This window comes from Dichomitus squalens (genome assembly GCF_000275845.1).
Source record: "Dichomitus squalens LYAD-421 SS1 unplaced genomic scaffold DICSQscaffold_1, whole genome shotgun sequence".
NCBI classification, from domain to species: Eukaryota; Fungi; Basidiomycota; class Agaricomycetes; order Polyporales; family Polyporaceae; genus Dichomitus; species Dichomitus squalens.
This window is the reverse complement of record NW_006766883.1, coordinates 3,268,957-3,288,698: the sequence shown is the minus strand read 5'-3', so window position 1 is coordinate 3,288,698 and position 19,742 is coordinate 3,268,957. Positions and strand designations below refer to the sequence as shown.

General features: G+C 55.1%; 8 protein-coding genes across 8 annotated transcripts; 3 read left to right on the top strand and 5 right to left on the bottom strand.

Annotated features, from left to right (window-relative positions):
* Positions 1-318: 318 nt before the first annotated feature.
* Positions 319-1,640, bottom strand: DICSQDRAFT_131813 (proteasome subunit alpha type 5). The gene is made up of 7 exons (XM_007360785.1): positions 1,579-1,640; positions 1,479-1,523; positions 1,402-1,427; positions 981-1,345; positions 823-925; positions 673-768; positions 319-613 (listed from the first exon to the last, which is right to left on the bottom strand). Exons 1-7 carry the CDS (start codon positions 1,601-1,603, stop codon positions 545-547), a joined length of 729 nt encoding a protein of 242 aa, XP_007360847.1. The 5' UTR covers positions 1,604-1,640; the 3' UTR covers positions 319-544.
* A 2,053-nt stretch (positions 1,641-3,693) lies between these two features.
* Positions 3,694-4,807, top strand: DICSQDRAFT_77199 (rotamase-domain-containing protein). Its single transcript, XM_007360784.1, has 5 exons — positions 3,694-3,760; positions 3,817-4,041; positions 4,102-4,257; positions 4,319-4,447; positions 4,513-4,807. Exons 1-4 carry the CDS (start codon positions 3,758-3,760, stop codon positions 4,427-4,429), a joined length of 495 nt encoding a protein of 164 aa, XP_007360846.1. The 5' UTR covers positions 3,694-3,757; the 3' UTR covers positions 4,430-4,447; positions 4,513-4,807.
* Positions 4,808-4,926: 119 nt separating this feature from the next.
* On the top strand, positions 4,927-5,632 carry DICSQDRAFT_165297 (rotamase-domain-containing protein; the record flags this gene model as incomplete). Its single annotated transcript, XM_007360783.1, has 4 exons — positions 4,927-4,965; positions 5,022-5,246; positions 5,302-5,457; positions 5,522-5,632. 4 exons carry the CDS (start codon positions 4,927-4,929, stop codon positions 5,630-5,632), a joined length of 531 nt encoding a protein of 176 aa, XP_007360845.1.
* Positions 5,633-5,811: 179 nt separating this feature from the next.
* On the bottom strand, positions 5,812-7,021 carry DICSQDRAFT_47640 (carboxyphosphonoenolpyruvate mutase; the record flags this gene model as incomplete). Its single annotated transcript, XM_007359848.1, has 5 exons — positions 5,812-5,922; positions 5,974-6,074; positions 6,131-6,336; positions 6,400-6,895; positions 6,958-7,021. 5 exons carry the CDS (start codon positions 7,019-7,021, stop codon positions 5,812-5,814), a joined length of 978 nt encoding a protein of 325 aa, XP_007359910.1.
* A 1,628-nt stretch (positions 7,022-8,649) lies between these two features.
* Positions 8,650-10,475, bottom strand: DICSQDRAFT_177075 (uncharacterized protein). Its single transcript, XM_007360782.1, has 3 exons — positions 10,342-10,475; positions 10,120-10,281; positions 8,650-10,051 (listed from the first exon to the last, which is right to left on the bottom strand). Exons 1-3 carry the CDS (start codon positions 10,438-10,440, stop codon positions 8,771-8,773), a joined length of 1,542 nt encoding a protein of 513 aa, XP_007360844.1. The 5' UTR covers positions 10,441-10,475; the 3' UTR covers positions 8,650-8,770.
* Positions 10,476-11,170: 695 nt separating this feature from the next.
* Positions 11,171-12,537, top strand: DICSQDRAFT_47353 (uncharacterized protein; the record flags this gene model as incomplete). The annotated part of the gene is made up of 4 exons (XM_007359826.1): positions 11,171-11,701; positions 11,927-12,180; positions 12,241-12,358; positions 12,418-12,537. 4 exons carry the CDS (start codon positions 11,171-11,173, stop codon positions 12,535-12,537), a joined length of 1,023 nt encoding a protein of 340 aa, XP_007359888.1.
* Positions 12,538-12,835: 298 nt separating this feature from the next.
* DICSQDRAFT_142985 (uncharacterized protein) lies at positions 12,836-15,454 on the bottom strand (the record flags this gene model as incomplete). The annotated part of the gene is made up of 4 exons (XM_007360781.1): positions 12,836-13,618; positions 13,675-13,862; positions 13,925-15,047; positions 15,098-15,454. The coding sequence occupies 4 exons, from the start codon at positions 15,452-15,454 to the stop codon at positions 12,836-12,838; spliced, it is 2,451 nt and encodes an 816-aa protein (XP_007360843.1).
* A 402-nt stretch (positions 15,455-15,856) lies between these two features.
* On the bottom strand, positions 15,857-18,708 carry DICSQDRAFT_131807 (uncharacterized protein). The gene is made up of 7 exons (XM_007360780.1): positions 18,542-18,708; positions 17,873-18,424; positions 17,675-17,822; positions 17,056-17,619; positions 16,799-17,005; positions 16,108-16,741; positions 15,857-16,032 (listed from the first exon to the last, which is right to left on the bottom strand). The coding sequence occupies exons 1-7, from the start codon at positions 18,597-18,599 to the stop codon at positions 16,015-16,017; spliced, it is 2,181 nt and encodes a 726-aa protein (XP_007360842.1). The 5' UTR covers positions 18,600-18,708; the 3' UTR covers positions 15,857-16,014.
* Positions 18,709-19,742: the final 1,034 nt, after the last annotated feature.

The following is a 19,742-nucleotide window of genomic DNA, read 5'->3' as shown; positions in this document are numbered from 1 at the left end:
GGTGCTAATAGCCGGACGCTGCCAATACCTGGGGCGCGGGATGAACGTTCAATCGTTGTGGTGTAGGGTTCGCGGCGGCCAGGCTTGTACTTTTGTACTCCTGGAGCTTCGGCATGCCGGAGGAATGAAGAGGGCGCGTAAGTGGCTGGGTCATTTCATGTAAACCAACGCCACTGTGAGCAAGATACAATAGCATTGCTACGGTCAAAGATACGCACTTCACCACGTTCACCCGTACTGGAATCAAGCTTCCATGAGTTTATCCAATATAATACAACGTCGAACGGCTGACTGTACGAGGCGGACATCGTCTTAACTCTAGATTGCAGTGATAATCAGGTCAGAGCGTTCTCCGCCCAAAGGCCAGCAAGACAAGCCATCGGATACTGTTGAAGAGCGAAAGGTTCGTGCGAACATCAGAGTGCTTGCTTCAGGGATTCTTCTCCTGCGGTGCTTGGCACAAAAAGCGTGGACTCCCGAAAGCTTACAGCCAAAAGTTGCGTATTGGTACAGCGATTGAAGCAAAGGTTCCACGTCCGGGTCTCTACATTACGTCAATGATCTCTTTTAGCTTTACTTCGTCCAATATTTCAAAACCGCTCGTCGGTGTGACCTGTGCCAAGCGTACACTTAATAAGCAAGGTCTCCAGAGTGTGCATGCGTGAGTCGTACCTGCGCGAGTTGCACATTGTGGTGATCGAGCTTCTCCTCCATGACCTGCTTCAATACTCGTAGGACAAGTATCTGCGCTTCCTGCAGCGTCATTTGCTACAAGCTTCGCATTAGACTGTAGGACTTTGAGGGGAAAGAGTGTTGACGCACCTTGTGCCACTTGTCTTGCAGTTCGCTCTGCGCCGCTTCCGAACCCGACCCTATCGCCTTAGCGTCATACCGGACAAAGGTGCCAGAGGGATCAGTGTGAAACCTTGGGGAAAGGCGCGCCATAAGATACGGTTCACAGTTAGACGCGCAGTACTCACAATTGTGGCCCGAGCTCGTCGATCCCCGCGATCAAGAGCGCAACACCAAACGGCCGACTCATCATAGCGTCCTCGTCGTGCACACTCTCTCCAAAGCGCAGGGCAAGGTCGCATACGGCTTGCGTGACACTCTCGACCTTGATACGCTCATCGTACGTGAAGGCGTGGTTCTGAGACGTCACTCGTGCATGGTCGATCATGGTGCGGGCATCGGCAGTGAGGCCGGACATGGCGCAGCCGAGGTGGCGGTCAATCTCCATAATCTTTTCAATGGATGAGGACTCGAGGAGGGGGGACTGGACGCGTTTCTCGACGCCGAGGACTACTCCTTCGGGTGTGCGGACGCCGACGGTTGTGGAGCCGAGCTGGGCGAAGGTATGAGTTGTTATAGCCCGACTCAATGGGTTCTAAGTGTTGGTACCTTGATCGCCTCAATGGCATACTCGACTGGTAAGATGCATCAGAACTGGAGGTTCAAGGGGATTAGAAGCTGCGCACCTTGGAAGAGACGACCCTCCGGGGAGAAGGTGTTTACACCACGATCTTGTACCGAACCATGTCAAAAGCAATTAGCTGTGTACATACGCAAGATTCATACCGTATTCCGAGCGAGTCAAGAACATGGCTTATGTGAGGAAGAGGATGAAGGAAGGGAGGAGGAAGACCAGGGCAGGGCTTGCGTACGACTCGGACCGCGTAGGCCATCAATAGACGCCGAACGCGCGTCGCGTCCATCCCGTGACAGCACTGTGACATGGTGTCACGTCCAAGGAGAACGGCGCTCATTCTACAAGATTGGGCGGTAGTTCGGCCGGATTCCGAGCTTCGACCGGAACCCTCTTCTGTGAGCGAGCCTTAACAGTATCCGCGCTGTTGAGTCCTAACATGATGTTGTTGTGGCCTCCGCGGTCTGCTTTTCCACGTCTTCAGCAGCCGCAACAGGTGTGCAGAAGCGGCCAGTGACCCTGTGATTACTTTCATTTTCATAGCGAGCTCACTTCTTCTACAGCGCTTTTCACAACGATATGACTTCTCAAAAACACACTAATGTGAGTTGGAGAGCGGCCTCAGATGCGAGCCCATTCACCACTCATGACACCACCACTGAGAACCTTGAAGACGGCGTGGACTTCCTGCTCATTGCAGTTCCGTAGCGTCAGACGAGGCGGCTGATCATGCTCGCAAACGGTGCGCCTGCTAACCGGCTTGAGCGTGTTTCCTTCGAGAGTGCTTATCGTTTTTGAAACGCCCTGTGAGTGATATGGTAAACGGTGCCTACCTCGCTTCCTTACAGAGCCGCAAGGCATTCGTCTGAGCCAAGGTCTTGATATCGTCTCAATTCCTGTGCAGATGGGCGTCTTGAACTGTCTATAAGTAGTATCAACATGTTTATGGTGGCGTCCCAAAGACAGGTTGCGCGATTTCAGCCTGTAGAGTTTGCCCGCACGGCACCGCGAACGTGCCCAGGACGATCAGGCCGTCTGACGACAAGATTCGTGCCCTCTGGAACACTCCACTCCTCCTCACCTGCGAGAATATCTGCAGGACTGAACCCCATAGCCCGTTCCCAAGAAACGAGTGGACCAGCCATTCCGAACACGCCCTGCATGTGCACAGGGGACGCCCGAGAACCGGGAGGGAGGTTAACAGGAACGTCACGACTATGGTCATAGAAGTCGAGACAGAACTGGATGTAAGCCTCCATGCCGCCGTGCCACATGCGAATCGTGTAATCCGAGTCGTAAATCCTGACGGAAGACAAGTTCCAATCGCCTCGCTAGGGCTTCACCTAGTACGAAACAGCGTGTTTCAGCCAATGATACAACAGTACCGATGCCGCAAGAGGGCAACACAAATGACGTACCCGATCACGCGCATTCCCCCCATACACTTGACCTCTTTCACACACCTGTTGGTGCCGTCGATGAATTGCTGTGGGCCTCGTCGTTGGCCTCTAGAAGGTGATCCTGACTTTCCTGATTGACCTGAGCCTCGGTCCAAGGCTTCCAGCCAGGGAGCAGGTCCATCAAGTATCATCCTCCTTGTAGAACGCTTGGGGACGCGCAGAGGAGGATGGCTGGAACCCAGAACCGCGTGACTGCTGCGCTGATAACCTGGGAGCAGAATAATTGGGGGGAATGAGGGGCCGCGGAACTCATTTCGACCTGATCAGAGGGACTTCACAGCAGAAAGGTTTGCTTACAAGCGACGAGCGAGGCACTCTGGCGACTAGTCAGGAGGATGGGCGGAGACAAAGCAGGGACCGTAGTTGAAGATGGTCGACACGACGCTACCTCGAAAAGCACCCTTATTGAACAGCGACCCTTGAGAGTAAAAAGGCTGCCGCGCTCGAGACCGGCTACATGACAGTCGTTACGATTGACGAAAAGTTGCATGAGGTAAGCCTTTCCGGACAAAAAACATCGAAGAATGAAGAGCAGTTGCCTATTGCCTCCCCTTGGCGTCGAAAGACCTTGAAACTTCTGCTGTGCTGGGTAGTGAATTGGTTGTGTGTGATTGGAAAAAAATTGATGGACTCAAGCACGATGTTAGCAGGAGAATGTCAACACGAGTCTGGTCAAGTTGGCCACTGGGAGAACAGAACGGACTCTGATTCAAACGGTGTCATCACAGGCGCTAATTATATGCTTTGATCATCTACGCGTCTAGATCAATTGAACCGACGACGATCGACTCTGTCCACACCTACAATCCACCACGAACTCCTTGCCCTGCCTGACCGCTCGTATACCCTAATCACTAGCCAAATATCTGATATGGTATGACATCTTGATTCTGCATGAATCTCCTGCATCACATCGTTCATAATCTGTAGTCCAACTGGGAAGTCCGTATCTCGAGCTCGCGCGGCGTGCCCTACTACTACAACACGGAGACCAAGGAATCTTCGTGGGAGGCTCCTGCAGGCCTCACTCAGGAGCAAGTCGCAGCCCTCCCAGGCGCGAAGCAGTACCTCAGTGGTGACAGGCCGGCGCAGGTACGGGCCAGCCACCTCCTCGTCAAGCACCGCGGGAGCAGACGGCCGAGCAGCTGGAAGGAGGTACGTTCTGGATCCGCGCTCGCTGTATGAATCTTCCTGAGCCTCTGCGTTGTCACATAGCAAAACATCACGCGCTCGAAGGAGGAGGCTATTGAGATCCTGAAGGGTTATGCTCACGAGATCGACGGCTCGGCAGAGAAGTTCGCGGAACTCGCCACCGTGCACAGCGACTGCAGTTCGCACTCCAATGGTGGTGACCTCGGTTTCTTCCGCCCTGTACGTCCCAGTTTCTATGTTTCAGAGTGGTACGGGACTCATGAATCACGCATGGTTGTAGGGTCAGATGCAGAAACCGTTTGAGGATGCGACGTATGCCCTGAAGGTGGGCGAGATCAGCGATATCATCAGCACGGACAGCGGAGTCCACCTCATTCTCCGTACGGCTTGATAAGTTGCTGGGAGACGAGTAAGCGAAGCAGTTTGCGATGTAGCTTGTTGTAACATTCACAGAGAACGACCGCACGGTACTAGTACATACACCACAGTACGTATGGAGCTCATGCAGCCAGTAAACAGAGGAGTGTCCGAGAGGAGATAAAACGAGAAAGCAGCATTCCTGGATGCTGTTGGCTCGAAGGCATACACAATATTCATACGCCATTCTGCGCGCGATGTAATTCCCCAGGCGCGTGGATGTCAAGATTCTGGTTGACTTGAACCACAATACGGAGCCTCCCATGCGCCGAATTCCTAAATAGCAGTAGCATGTATTAGCCATAACAGATGTCAGGTTCCGATGCCCGTACTCGAGCGAGGACGTAGGCCCCCAGAAGCTGTGAGCGAAACGAGTCGCACGACGTCATCGCGGGCGCTAGCCATGGGTTGTGCTCATCTCATCTGCGCGTCTATGTGTGTGTAGATCATTTGAACCGAAGGACGGTCTCGATGCCACCACCTGCTGCAATCCGCAGCCCTTCCACAATGGTATAGCATGATCGTTCATGCAGGATTCAACGCATCTCATCGTCAATATATTGTAGCCCAACTGGGAAGTCCGCCTCTCCAGCTCGCGTGGTGTGCCATACTACTACAACTCGGAGACAAGGGAGTCTTCGTGGGAAGCACCCTCAGGCCTCACCCAGGAGGAGATCGTTTCCCTCCCAGGCGCGAAGCAGTACCTCAGTGGTGACAAGCCGGCGCAGGTACGGGCCAGTCACCTCCTCGTCAAGCATCAGGGGAGCAGGCGGCCGAGCAGCTGGAAAGAAGTACGTCTTGCATTCTCGCTCAACTTATGAATTTAGTATCTGCATCATCGCATAGAGAAACATCACGCGCTCTAAGGAAGAGGCCATTGAGATGCTGAAAGGTTATGCTCGCGAAATAAATGGTTCGGCGGAGAAGTTCGCGGAGCTCGCTACCGTGCACAGCGACGACAATTCACATTCCAAGGGTGGCGACCTGGGTTTCTTCCGCCCTGTAAATTCCCGCTTCCAAGTTTCATTTCCGCGCGATAGAGCTGATAAGTATTCTCTGGCTACAGGGTCAGATGCAGAAACCCTTCGAGGAGGCGACGTATGCTCTGAAGGTCGGCGAGATCAGCGATATCGTCAGCACGGATAGTGGTGTCCACCTCATCCTCCGCACTGCATGATCTAACCGAGAGACGAGCAAGCATGTCAGGTTTCCTCTGATACCGCTTGTCCTGATATCCACAGAAAGGTCGCAAACTACGTGTACAAAATTGTCCGTACTGTTACCAGTCAGGTATCCAAAAAGAAGGGAAATAACGAAGAAGCTGAGTAAGCACACGGCCCGCTACGCGCACCTCGTCTAGAACAGGTCATGCGGCTTCAGCTCCTCATACTTGTTCGGTTGGACATCTTTGCGTGTCTTCTCCGCGACCGCCCTGTCGAAGTCCCACGAGGCCTTGAGACCAACGCGCTACTCGGGGATTCAATAACAGCAAATTTGTCCTAGGATCAATAAGCCTACCTCGAAAAAGTCTTTGATCTGCCAATTCTCGCATTGGTCGAGATCTGTGCCCTTGTCTCGCAGAGCACGGTACGACCTCTCCATAGCAATCGCAGCAGGAACTGCATCATACGTCGGTGAGTTGTCAACCACGTACAACTGCTGAAAGTCTGCGTACTAAATCCCGTGCAAGGGTAGATGGCGAGCTTGAATCCCAAACGCTTGCAGTCCTCCACGGTGTAGTTGCCGGTCAGTCCGTTGGGCAAGACGTTGATCATGACAGGATGAGGCGCAAGCGCCTTCACCAATCTCTCTGCTTCCTCCTTCGTCCGCGGGCTCTCCATGAAAGCGACGTCCGCTCCAGCCGCCAGCGCCGCCTTCAGCCTGCACCGCGGCACTCGCGTCAGGACCCTTGCGTTCTCTCTGACGTTTGATGCAGAAACGCACCTTTTCACGCCTTCCTCGAAGGCCTCTTCTCCAGCGTTCTCTCCTCCAAACGTTGTCGCATTACGCGCGTCGGTCCGCGCAATGATGATAAAGTCCGGGTTTTGCCTCGCCGTCACCGCAGCGACGATTCGTTCCAAGTACGTCTCAATATCGACCACGTCTTTCCCCACCAGCTGCCCGCACCGCTTCGGGAACGTCTGATCCTCGATGTGGCATCCCGCCACACCCGCGGCCTCCAGCAGCGCGATGGTGCGCGCGACATTCAGCGGGCCGCCAAAGCCGGTGTCGGCGTCGGCGATGACGGGGGCGTCCGCAATGCCGACCATCATGCGTGCGACGTCTGCGAGCTCGTTGCTGGTGATGACTGACAGATCGGGCTCGCCGATCGCGGAGCCGGAGGTGCCACTTCCGGCGAGGTAGAGCGCATCAAAGCCGGCAGCGTTTGCGATATGGGCGGAGATGCCGTCGAAGACTCCCGGACAGATTACGCAGTCCCCTACGACGATCAGTCGTCCTTGTAAGCAACGCTCTTTGGTGTCACACCTGTGTGCTACTTACTTTCCTTCATGAGCTGCCGGAGCTTCTTCGCCTGGCCGATCTTGTACGAGACAGGGAGAGACATGTTGATCAATGAGCTGAAGATATTGCAAGGCTTAGTTTGGGAAAGGTCAATGGCAATACGTGCGTTCATACTCTCTTGGATCTCTCTTATGTCGCTCGTAGGACTCTATGCAGGCCTTGTGTGGGGAGTTGCGTCACCATGACATACATGTGTGGTGGCGCCTCCAACGAGATGGAAGGCTAAATATAGGCATATACCATGGCATGCCTACGACATGCGCAGTAGCTGGTAGTGCGCTGATGAGGTAATGAGAGGTGGGCTCAAAATGGAGTTCATGAGAATACACGGGAATCCAATAGCGGCTCCTGAGCGCTGCAACCTACTAGTAAGGCCTGAAGGCCTTGATCATATAGCTATACAAGAGTATTGAGTCCCAGGAATCGTGGTAATATCCCATCTTAATTACTTCCGAAATCTGCGATTGCTTCTGCAATGATTAGTGGAAGTTGAAGCTTGCCAGTGGATGACGTCGGCGTCGAGTATGAATCCGGCAACTGCCGATCCCCAGCGCCGATCCAGGTTTGTTCGTGCCATCGGTAGACGCCTGTAGTGGTATTCAACGGGAAGCCGGCATACCCGGGCCGCACACCTTGATCGACATCTTGTGGCCACAGCTCTACCTTCTCCTGCTGACTTGGGGCTGTGTACCCCAAGTATGTACTTGGTGAAGGAGACGAGACGGAGGATACACCACGACGGCAGTGCGCGGAACATCGTCACGCAACCAGCCGAACATTGGCATGTACCACGTTGTGCGGTTCATCACGCTGTTTGCTCAATTGAAGTCAATTCAGATGTCAGACACCACAATGAGGCGAGACTCGTCGATGCTCGCAATCACGGACGGATAGCAAATGACAGGGCCCATGTGTCTATCGTGCCATATCCAGGTAGCGGAGCCTCCGACAAGGCTCTGTGGTTCCGTCGAAGGTAGCAAGCACATCTGCTGGCATTTCGAGAACCGGACATGGACGCGATAGTTGATGGAGGCCGACGGGATTGACGGCGTCGAGGTTGTGCCAAACGGTTAGGTACGTTACGTTGAGTCCATTCGCTTCCAATAATATTCAATAGGAAGCGCGCTACGAAAGTTCACAGTGAGCGACTTCCTATGGAACTATTCCGGGATAGACTTATCTTAGACTTTGCCTGGCCAAAGCGAGGATGGCGTTCCGAAGGTTTTTGCTGTGCTGCATATATCGAACGAACTAAAAGTCACCTCAGTAGTGGATCACTTTAACTACCCCACTCAGGCGCGCCGCCCAGACATATTCGGTGCTCGATAAACATACTATGAAACTATGGTCAAATTCCAGTGTTTCCAAGTGACGATGTGGGAAGAATGCATTCGTGGAACTGTCCCAAGAGGGGCCCTGCTCTGGGCGATTCAAATAACCGCAAGATCAGTGCGAAGGCAGATGTTCTAGCGAATTGATCATATTACAAAATTGTACATTGCACCGCGTACTGCTGATAGGTTTACACCTATGTACATCATCTCCTCCGGCGGTGCTCCTCCGTCGCCGCCGCCGCCACCACCCTGCTCCTTGTCCTTGCGAGTCGCCCTCACGACGTCATCGACGCGGAGCAGCACGCGTACGGCTTCGATAGCAGTTATGAGAGTTTGGACCTGCATATTGAAGTTGCAGCGCGCTGCACAACGATTCTTGTATCCACAATGAGATAGAGAGGTAGCATATGTTCGGTATCGATAATTGCGAGTCCGAGAATCCTTGTATATCAACCCGCCTACCGAGAAGACCGGCCCCGCCGTGACCTCTTCCGGGCTCCACTGCCAGTGCTGCTAGACCCTGGGTCGCTTCTCCTCCCCTTCTTCTTCCCTGTCGTCGGCACATCGGGGGCGACGGCCCAGTCGGGGTTGTCAAGACTGTGCCGCCTCTGTTGTCGTTCGTCGTGTGCGTCGGCGTGTTCGTCCTGGGGCGCGACTGCCCAGTCAGGGCGTTCTGGAGTGTGCACGCGCGGGCGCGAGCGTCCCGACGACACAGAAGAGGGAGGCGAGGGAAGGTCGCCGTCCACGATGTCCGTAGCAGCTGGAACAAGAATGGCCGATGCCCAATGGCTCCGACTGAGGAGCACAGCAGAAGCAGCGATGTGGTCTTGCTCAGCATGCTCTGGGGCTGCCGTCTGGACGATTGGGGACGGCCCCTTACGGATCTCTACAGGCCACGAGGGACGTGGTGTATGAGACTCTTCGAGGGCGACAGACGTCCAGTCATCATCGGCATCGAGCCCAATTATGGTCTCAGAGGTCGAGTCAAGGTCTCCCGCAGTCCCTGCCCCCGGAGAGAGTAATGAAGTTTGTAGAACATACGAAGCGAGGAGAGGATCAGTGCCCGGTTCTGAAGCCTCCGAAATCGATGTTGCTGTTGGCTCAAAGTCACGTAATCCCAGTAACCCCAGGTCGTGAGGCTTGTCAACGGCGACAGGCATGAATGCGGAAGCAGTGGTTTCGCAAGGGTCAACGTCATCCCCTGGCTCAGAACATGGCCTCTCGCGAGGTGCGTCGTTGCTGTGAGCAGCGAGGAGAAAAGGAGGATCCAACGAGACTGACTCCGCGACGGCCTCAGAGGGGACTGTGAGGGGCGTTCCCTCCATGAACAAGCCATGCGGCGGTTCTTCCCGATGTTGAGAAGACGGGCCATCGTCGGGTATGGGCTCTGCTATAGGACGCGCGGCCCCCTGATCGTCTTCATGGTCCGACATCTCTGGAAACTTGAAGTCACCAAGCTGGACATCAGAAGGCTTATTGACCGGTGAGCCAGCGACGTCATTATCTGTAAGCAGCGCATCCGAGACGCGTTTCGCTGTTCCATATGCTTCGGAGATAGCCACCGCGGCCTCACCGTCATCGCTAGTAGTGGGCGTAGCTGTGGTCTCTGACAGCGCAGAAGGGTCGCCGATGACTTCTCGGCGGTGGACATCATCACTCGCCGCCACAGACGTCTGGTGGTCGACAACGGGCTTGCCAAGCGCGAAGACGTCAGCTATCTCAGTGGCTGAAGTGCGGTCCTGGATAGGAAGTGAGATCTTCTCATCGCGTGAGGATATGCAAAAACGATGTAGAGGGTCACACGTACGGATGAATTCACCACAGCAGATATAACAAGGCGCGGACTGTCGATCTCGTCTACAATATCGGCCTCAGAGTTACGCCGTGTTTGTGGGGCCTTCTGAGTAGGGGAAGGGCTGAGCAATGAAGGCACGAGTCTGAAACGATTGGAAGACATAAAGAAGGCATACTGGACAGCATGTGTTCAAGATGAGTATTGTAAGTGTACGGGATTAGGAACAAGACATACAGAGATCGTCAGAGCGGTGGCAAGCACCAAGAATATCGTCACGTATATGTCTCCCATATCCGCTGCTCCAAGGATATCTTCAAACTTGCGTTTATACATCTCGAAGCTGCGGAAGCTCCAGAGCTGTTCGATCGCTTCGGCCGTGGTGCGTATGCAACTGCAGTGGGGTGCTGATGACTAGGAAATGAGCAAGATGGTGGGTATCCAGAAAGATGTGAGGTATAGAGCGAGCGAGCGGGGCCGCTCGTCGCAGCCAAAGCAACGACCAAGAGGTCTGAAGCCAAGGGGCTCTTGGTCGCAGGACATCAACTCGTGCGGGCGCTAGCTATTCATTCTGTCATATAGCCTCCCACCACATGCACCTCCACTGTTGTGCTTTGGCTGCTCCGTTTGGCATATGCCGTACGACGCCGTATATTCCACGTTAGACCACAGAGGTTTCAAAGCTTTACGAATCGCGACAGAGGCTATCGCAGAGCAGGCTCTTTATTGTAGCCGCCCAACGGGCGTCCGGTCACACCTAAGTTAATCTATGAAGGTCGACGTCGCCGCTGCCATCCCTGCGTTTCCCGCTCCCAACTGCAGTATCTGTCCAACGCGTTGGCTGAAGCTGAAGGCCCGTACGGGCAGCGCTCTCACCGGTCTGCCACAATCATCAAGGCACTCCTGTCAACGTGGAGCTCTATAATGCGCCTTAAGCCGATGTCGTCAGCCCAGCCCCTCCTCACATATCGTCCCAAAATCCTCGGCTAGCCTCCCATCTAGTACGACACGCACACGGTGACTGCACGGCGTTGCGCAGCCATACGTCTTTTGAACTCAGGCAGTCATGAGCCTAGAATCCTCGCTAGAGCTCTTCTGTGCTGTGCTTGTCTCGGTCTTTTACTCTGCCATATCCTATCTACTGGGTCGCCCCTTCTTCGGCCACAGGTTGTCCATCGGACGCCTCACACTCTGGACAGCTCGCGAAGTGCACTTCGAAGCCGCCCTGTTCAGCAAGACCTACCGATGCTCGTTCAGAATCCCCTTGATCGCATGGTCCTTCCACATTCCGCACTCTGTCGAGCCCCGTTGGTGCACGATCACTTTGCACGACATCTTCTACAACTCTCCCACCGGCGACATCTCAATCGGGCGGTTCGAACTCGTATTATGGTTCTTCCCAGTGTTCTTTCGACAAAGCACGCAGCCGTGGGGTAACGTCGTCATCGACGATTTCCGCGTCCTCGTCTTCAAGAGCATACAGACCCCATACTATATTCACCGCCTGCGTGAGAAGCTCGTCAGCGCGCTCCTGACCGGCGACGTCATGCGTTGTGACATGGCTCGCACGACGTGTCGCTTTTCCGGTGTGTCCGACGTTCCCGAGGCAGAGCCGTGGTGGTCCAAGGAGCAGGGCTCCTGTGCTGAGGAGCGTTGGCTCCATCGACCCCGGGACGAGGCCAGGCACGCGTTGGGAGAAGCGGAGGACTGCGCAGAGGACGAAGAGTTAGAGGAATCCATGCACGACAGAGAGGACCACGCTGGACATGAGGAAGAGGATGGCGTATGCGAGGAGAACGAGCCAGGCAAAAAGGCGAACGAGTTAGTTTCAGACGGCCGCTACACGACCGTACCGATGCGGACGTCCGACAAGGACGAGATGTGCTTCAGTTGGCTATCTCGACAACTGCATATCTACAACTGCGACAGCCGCGTGTATGCCTTCGGCTCCATCGATGCTCAGGTGCGTCGCAGCTGGTCAGAGGACCGCGGGAGCTTCGTTATGAACGCCGAAGAGCTACGATGGGTACATGTACCCTATCCTTTTGAGATGGTATCACCTCGAGGTGGATTAACGTGGGTGATTCGCACAACTCTTACTGCAGGAGCCATGGCTGACATCGATTGATGGCATAGTCAACTGTTCTCTTCCCTCTTCCACTTTCCACTGGACTTGATGCGGATAATACACAGTCCATCTACTAGTGTCAATCTCCTCATCACGCGTCTTGATGTCAGATTCGATGCTTTCCGAGTAAGTGATGGTCCTTGGTATGATTATGCTCAGTTTTCTCACCGACGTGCGTGTTACAGATCCGTGACGCCGAGATGCTCAGGCAAGGTCTACTCCTGCTCCGAGAGAAAGCGAAGGCAAACAACATCCATTGGAACGATCTCTTCGTCGATGCCCTCGCATACGTTCTTACACTCTGACATTAGTCGTCATGTACTTACGAGCCTTCCAAGATGCCTCCTGTACTTTGATCCGTGCAGCTTCGTTGTCTACCAGCCTCCGATATCACACGTGTTCCGCTGCCTTTCACGGACTCGCAACCTGATTGTATCGCTAGTTCTTCCGGATCTTTGATCGCTCATTACCATTATACCTTTGAAACACGATATCCGATGTACACGCGTACGATCTTGATCTAGCCATGGGACGAATACATTCGTCATACAACATACGTTCACAACCCCAATCTGATGAAAGAGGCCACAACCACCTTTCTTTCTATACATGAGGACCGCCAGAGCGTCGCCTCTGAGGGCATCGAGGCCTGATGGAAAGTGAGTCCCTTCTAGCCCGCTTGAAGCTCGCCGTGACCTCCCTGGAGGCAGATTGGAAGTCAGACTCGCTCCAAGTTCGCTTGGCGCCAAGTCGCGAGCCTCCCCGCGTCGACGGGCGAACACGCACAGCATCCTGCCGCTTGTCGACCCTCGGCCAGACCTTCCTGATCGCCCTCATGCACACTCCGACCATCCTGTCGTGGTCCCGGAGCGGCGACAAAACAGGGTTGGGCGATGGGAATGAGTGCGGCAAGTCCACCTTGCACCCGTCTAGAGCATCTTCGTGTACGGGGACCCCGTCGTAGTCTGGGAGAGTCGACTGAGCACCACAGTACAGGCCGCCGGCAAAGATGTCAGAACATGATGTCCTGTACGTTTCGGGGCCGGGAAGCACGACATGTTCGTAGTGCGCCTTGCATAGTTCGGATAGCTCTGCAAGTAGTTGCGCCATAGGATGGTCCCCGGGAAGGCCCTTGACGAACGGCGTTCCGTTCTGCACCTTCTCCAGCTTGAGTGGACTGCCCTTCGGTGGGCCGGCGTCCGACTGGATTACGGTATCGTATAAGGACTGGACGAGATGCGCTACCTCCGCGCTAGACATGCCGGTGGGGAGGTGCCTGAGTGCGCAGTAGTTGAGGACGTGCATGAACGACTCGAGGTCGTCTGCGAGCTCATGCTGCTTCTCGGGGTGCTCCTGTAAGCGGGCAGACATGCATGGCCAAGAAGTCTGTACAGCGAATTAGCTCGCACTCACCATCTAAGATGCGACTATGATTCACTCACCGAACGATACGTCGGAGCACCGCCGGGGTCTATCTGCTTCCAGGACATTGCTATGTCCCAGTTTGAGAGTTGATCGATGGTCCCATTGGGAGTAGGAAGGCCCAGGTCGTCAGAATCGTAGATGAGAATACTCTCGATGCTGATGTCCCGGTGGAGGATGCCGCACTGTCTCCAAGCTTTGGAGTGAGCTTGAGGCAAGGAGGAAGGTGAGCGACGGTCTGATTAGAGGGATCAAGAGATGGTCACGCACCTACAAGAGCCCATGTGACGGCTTTCACGAGCTCGTAAGAATTCGTGAAGTCCTCCAGAGGTCGACAGATCTCTTTGAAGATCAGTCTGCAATGGGCGAGGGGTGGGATGAGGTTCGACAGCTCGTTGAAGGACGTGGTTTGCTGACGTTGACCATCAAAGGTCACGTCGCCTCCTCCGAGCAGCGTCGGGATGTATAGTTCTCCGGAGGCCATTTCCCTGAGCTGCAGGTACGTCTCATACTCTGACTGCACCTCACTCGAATCCGGTCGCCAGCCATCCTTGATGAAGACGACCTGCTGGTTCGTCATGTCATACGCCACGAAGCCCTTCGCGACCTTCCCCACGAGAGAAGAGCTCTGAGAAGCAGGCTTCCCGACCAGGAAGTGTCGCGATGAAGGAGAGGTCCCACGACGAACAGCGGCACCATCGGAAGAGAACGGTGCGTCGATCGTGAGCAAGTAGATAGGCCATCCGTCAGCCACAGCGTTGCCTAGGCCCCGTGCAGTGGCAGAGTCCGGATGGAAACGATTATGCAGCTCCCGGAATGTCGTCGCTTGCTCTTCCGATGCAAGAGTGGCTGTAGGGTCGTAGCCCCTCTCGGCCCGACCCATGCGAGACAGACGCGAGAGGAAAGAACCAATGAGTTGCGGACACGCGATGTAATCGAACTCCTCGGACACGACCGCCCCCGATCTGTCGAAGCGAAGGAAGCGCGCGCAGTCGTAGGTGAAGTGGATCATGAAGAGGGATTGACGGTGTTGGCGGTTGAAGATCTCTGTTGCATACTCAACGAGTTGCCCTCTGTTCAGGCAACGCTCTCTGCCGGTGGGAAGAAAGGCACTTCGGGGAGTGTGGCGTGAGGAAAATGGGGCGGCTTTGGGGTCGAACTTCACTTCGATGAGGACCTCCGCCCATGCCCAGGCGACCCGGGTGTCCAGCGAAGAGTGTTCTTGTGAAGTCGCGCAGATGTGTTCCATAGGGTATATCCCCATGTCAGGACGAAGGGCAGTTGAAAGATTGTCGCTAGAGCTTGACATTGAAATGTCAGGGAGGCGATCAGTCGTTAGTGTCTCGTACCCGGCCCAACCGACGACCCTCAGACAATCGTTCAAGCCGGTGCGCTGTCCACAATGTCAGAATGTACCGACACAGCGAAGCTTGATGTACGCACCAGACCATGATACATGCCCTGCTCCCTACTTTCAAGATCGACAGCGAATGGTTGGAAGCTGATACCTGTCGGGTCCGCGCCCGACATGTAGGTTCTGAACCAGTGTTCCAGCGGCACCTCTCGCCAACGCATCTCGCGATCCAGCTCTATTCGTCGCTGGTCGTGCTTGATCGCCCCGGAGACATCCGAGAGGGTCCGGGAACGCTGTACGCGAGCAGAAGCACCCTCAGTTGAAGGATCGCCTTCATTGTACATTGTAGGTCCGCACGTTGGCGGACCCATAGATGTAGTCATACGACTTGGGCTGGATCGAGATGAGGAGAATCGAGTCAGGTAGACGTTTGCGGCGTGCGACATTCCAATGGAGAAACCTGGAGTGCCTTATATACGAGGGTGCTTGACATGCATGGGTTCGGGGATCTGTGGGTCCTATCAGTCCTTGGATCGCACAAGCTCTTCCAAGTGCGATGGATCCACGATGATGCTGCAGCTGTGGGTACAAACGCTCGCCGCGAGTATGCGACTCAATGGGAAGACAGCAGCTATTTGACATAGAAGCCTTCCTAGGCTGACTGACATTGCCATGTATGCCTCGTGTACAGTCACATAAGAGTCATTTCATGAGTAACCTCCGGTATCGGAGTGGCACGAAGCATGAGTACATACCTATAGAAGCTCCTAGAACGAAAGCGAAGCTTGTCAAAGAGAAGAGCTTGCACCGCATTCACATTGCAGCCACGCGCAAAAGCGCTCAAAGCGGAGAACGCAACAACGTGAAACGCACGGCATATCAGATTCGCAAATACAACCAGAATCCCAAGATTGAACCAGGTGTCTCGTGTCCAATGCCTATAGGTCCGCAGCTATTCGACAGCTCAACGGCATCGCGCCGCTAAAAACAACTACAGGAGGCTATTTTACATAGCCTCACCAGGCTGCAATGTATGAAACGAACGCAGGCGATCAGTATCACGCAATCACCAGGGGTTCTGCGCCGACAAGACACTCACCTCCACATCAACACTGAGCATCGACAACCTCTCACCTTCCGGCGCCGCCTCCAACTTCTCATCAGGCTTCGGGTCTGCGAAAGGGTCCCTAGGTAGCGCCTTCGCAGCCGGCTGTGCAGCGGTAGCAACCGCGGAAGCAGGGACGGGGTCCACGAAGGGATCAAGGATGGCATCGGCGCTCAAGCTTGAGTGCGCGCCGCCAGGCCCGGGGACGACGATACTTGTGCCGGTCGTGCTGACCATCGTCTCGCGCATGCGTGGCTGCGGCTGCGGCGAAACAGGCGACCCACTGGGCATGGGACTGATAGGCATGCCGCTTGTGCGCGCGGAGGACGTCGAGATGATGCTCGGGAAGAGCTCGCTGCGGCTCGCATCTCCGGCACTGGCGTAGCTCATGCTAACAGGCATCGGGAGCATGGGCGGGCCGGAAGGAGTGCGTACAGAGGGTTCCGGGGAGTCGGGGACGATGGGGGGCGGGTAGGGGAAGGTCTCGGAGGAAACGCCGCCGCCCATCCAGTTGGCGCGTCTGGAGGCGCGCCGGCGGAAGAAGAGGAAGACGATAAGACCAATGAGTGCGAGGCCGCTTAGCACCCCACCAATGATACCTCCCATCATTGCGCTATTGCTTTTGGTACTACAAAATGAATTACTACGAACCTAGTAAATGCAAAACAATGACTATGCAACGTACGCAGAGACGGAAGAGACGCTCGTCGTTGGGGTGATCTTCGTGGTCGTAGTAAACGTTCCGGTGCTAGTACTGGTAGAGAAGACTACGGATGTCTTCCCATCGGCCGAGACGGTCGACACCGGAGTGATTGTAACCTGAACGCTCGTGAAGGTGGACGTGACTGTAGTGGGTATGGCAGGTGATGAAGGCGCCCGATCCTGCGCAGCGCTGTATATTCGACGTCAACACACCGAAGATGAAGAGCTCGCGAGACTAACCTAGCACTTGTAGCAGTCTGACCCGCACCAGCGCCCCCTCCGTCGATAGCAGAGACAGAGCTTCCCGGCTGCTCGACAGAATTCGTGCTGCTGCTACCGTTGGAGCTAGTCGTGTCGATGGTCCCGCTCCCTGTCACCCTCCCATTCCCGCTCGCACCGCCGTTGCCACCTGCCCCGTTGTTGCCAGTGCCGTCGCTCGAGTTGTTGGCAGGCCCGGTGCTGTTGGTACCCGAGTTAGTGCCACTGCCAGAGTCGGAACTATCATTCCCAGTTCCGTTGTTATTGCCGCCGGCGGTGCCGCTAGCCTTACTGCTGCCACCCGACGTGGCTGAAGGGGTAGCGGCCCCGCCGCTCTGAGTGGTATTGGCTGTAGTAGTAGGTGACGAGGCAGGTGCGACTGACGTGCTAGTCGTGTTGCCAGAGCCGGCGCCGGGCGACGCTGAACCCGCAGGCTGTGTGCTGCTCTCACTCTGACTTGCTGACCCCGTATCCTTATTGCTGCTGCTCTTAGTCGTAGATGTAGGTGCAGAAGCGAAAGCAGATGTAGTAGAGTCTTGGGAACCGCTGATTTGACAGCTTATGGGAAATACAATTGATAGAAGAGAAGAAACGGGCTTACATTGCAGTAGGAGTCAAGCCACCGCCACTACTCGTAGCTTCTACAGAGCCAGTGGATGAAGAAGTGGCGGAGGACGTAGCGTTCGCAGATGTAGACGTCTGGGCGGCATCAGATGATGATGCTGGCGAAGACGTCGCCTGCGCCGACGCTGATGTTGCTTCAGTATTTCTGCGTGTGACAAATCGTGGACATACGCACTACTGCTGGGGTCCTGCGTCGCGATCGCAGTGGGAACCAGCACGATAGTACTCGAGGTCGTCGATGTGGTAGGCGCGGCCGCGGACGACTGTGAGGAAGCTGGCAAAGTGGCGGATACCACACCAGAGGACTCTTCCGAGGTCGCTGCAGCCTGAGAGGTCGATGAAGCCGCAGCCGTAACAGGATCTTCAGAGGCAATGGCAGTAGGTATCAGGACCGAAATAGCCGAAGTAGTCGGATCCTCAGAGCCAATTGCTGTGGGAACCGCAACCGTCGTAGGCGTAATCGAGTTGGGTGCGGGGCCTGTAGACGACGATGCCGGAGCTGATGTCGGGGCCGGAGAAGACGTCGACGCAGACGCATGGCTACTGCTCGACGTAGCATTCGTCAAGGGCGCTGCTGAGTTGCTAGACGAAGACTCCGGTGCGGACGACGACGGAGCGGCAGAGCTACTGATCATGACGCTTGTCAAAGAAGAAAGGGAAGCTGAGGAAGCAGCACTTGAAGACGAAGACGAAGTCGTAACAGAAGAAGCTGCAGGGCTAGCCTGCGCTATAAACGCAGAGCATTATGAGAACACGCACTCAGTAGGCAGAACAACCGCGACGAGACAAGCTCTTGAGATACCAGTCAGCATACGTGCATCTGAAAGGATGGCCCACGTACCACCTGAGGAAGAAGGGGCGTCCTCGCGCCTCAAGGCGCGAGCCCTCAGAAAAGGAGGCATAACGAAAGAATGGGAAGGAAGAGAAAGAGGCCCAGCACTCTGCTCGTGGGCAAGGAGCAAAGCGCATGGCAAGCCACAAACGGATGGACTGCTTGATATGGGACGGGATGGGAGCGTACTCAGGACTGATGGTCGTCGAGGCGGCGGTGATGGTGCAGAGACGGTGAATGTACACAACTGTTGGCGCACCGCAATTCAGTGATACCGTCTTCGGATTCCGTGCCACAACATCTGCGTTTGCGTGGCTGCTATTGACAAGAACACAACATCAGGTTTGAGGACGTGCGAGCACAAGGGACACACATATGTGATGAATTAGACGGATGCAAAGAAGAGGTCTCTCCAAGCGTCCGACGACAGTTCCTGTCTACCGGCAACCGCCGGCGCCGGAACATACCAAATCATTTTCATGCCCATTTCCCAATTCAGGCAGCTATACGAGCTTTGACCATGTTGACTCTTTAAATCAGCAGACCCAATGCCTTAACTCTGGACTAAGAGGGCTTTGAAATTCTGCGAGGGCTGCAGGCAAACACCAGTGACGTCGTATCAAACAGCGAAATTGATGCTGCAGGCGCCCATTCGGCGCTCGATGCCAGATGAGCCCCTGAATTCCAAAAAGGGCAGACGTCTGTTTGGACCGCGCTTGTCTGTTTCGACGTTCTATGCACGCTATACTCGGGCAGGACGGAAAACGATGGTATTGGGCGCGCGCTACGGAAGCTGCGCGGGACCACCGAGTCCGTGTCGCCACCGCTCTCTCGCGCGACCGGTGGGCCGAGCTCAAGCCGGCGGAAGGCGAATGTACCTGATACATGAGACGTAGCTAAGCGAGACCAAAAATGGGGCAGCGGAAGGGTGGGTGCAAAAACGAAAGCTCGAGGAGCGCGAGCTCCCGAAGGGCGAGGGGACGAGGATCCTGGGCTGCGAGCCCTTAACCTATATACTACTAGAGACAAAGCAGATGTAAAGCGGCGAGGGGGTGGCACGAGTTACGCTGTCATAGACCCTGGACAATAATCATTGTCCAAAACACCTTTTGATTCCCCATGTGCATTTGAAATGTTCATTGAGCTCCTGATCTCCCGATGCATGACTCCACGGGCCTCTTGTCGGGTTCTTGGGCCGCTATTTCCATTGATG

Coding starts and splice junctions, on each gene's coding strand:
- DICSQDRAFT_177075 (XM_007360782.1), bottom strand. CDS start 10,440: ATGTATAAACGCAAGTTTGAAGATATCCTTGGAGCAGCGGATATGGGA. Junction 10,282..10,341: donor CCACCGCTCTGACGATCTCT/GTATGTCTTGTT, acceptor CATGCTGTCCAG/TATGCCTTCTTTATGTCTTC. Junction 10,052..10,119: donor CTGCTGTGGTGAATTCATCC/GTACGTGTGACC, acceptor CTTCCTATCCAG/GACCGCACTTCAGCCACTGA.
- DICSQDRAFT_77199 (XM_007360784.1), top strand. Junction 4,042..4,101: donor GGCCGAGCAGCTGGAAGGAG/GTACGTTCTGGA, acceptor GTTGTCACATAG/CAAAACATCACGCGCTCGAA. Junction 4,258..4,318: donor ACCTCGGTTTCTTCCGCCCT/GTACGTCCCAGT, acceptor GCATGGTTGTAG/GGTCAGATGCAGAAACCGTT.
- DICSQDRAFT_131807 (XM_007360780.1), bottom strand. CDS start 18,599: ATGCCTCCTTTTCTGAGGGCTCGCGCCTTGAGGCGCGAGGACGCCCCT. Junction 17,620..17,674: donor GGCTTGACTCCTACTGCAAT/GTAAGCCCGTTT, acceptor CTGTCAAATCAG/CGGTTCCCAAGACTCTACTA. Junction 17,006..17,055: donor CAGACTGCTACAAGTGCTAG/GTTAGTCTCGCG, acceptor TCGAATATACAG/CGCTGCGCAGGATCGGGCGC.
- DICSQDRAFT_131813 (XM_007360785.1), bottom strand. CDS start 1,603: ATGTTCTTGACTCGCTCGGAATACG. Junction 1,524..1,578: donor CTTGACTCGCTCGGAATACG/GTATGAATCTTG, acceptor GTTCGGTACAAG/ATCGTGGTGTAAACACCTTC. Junction 1,428..1,478: donor GGAGGGTCGTCTCTTCCAAG/GTGCGCAGCTTC, acceptor GCATCTTACCAG/TCGAGTATGCCATTGAGGCG.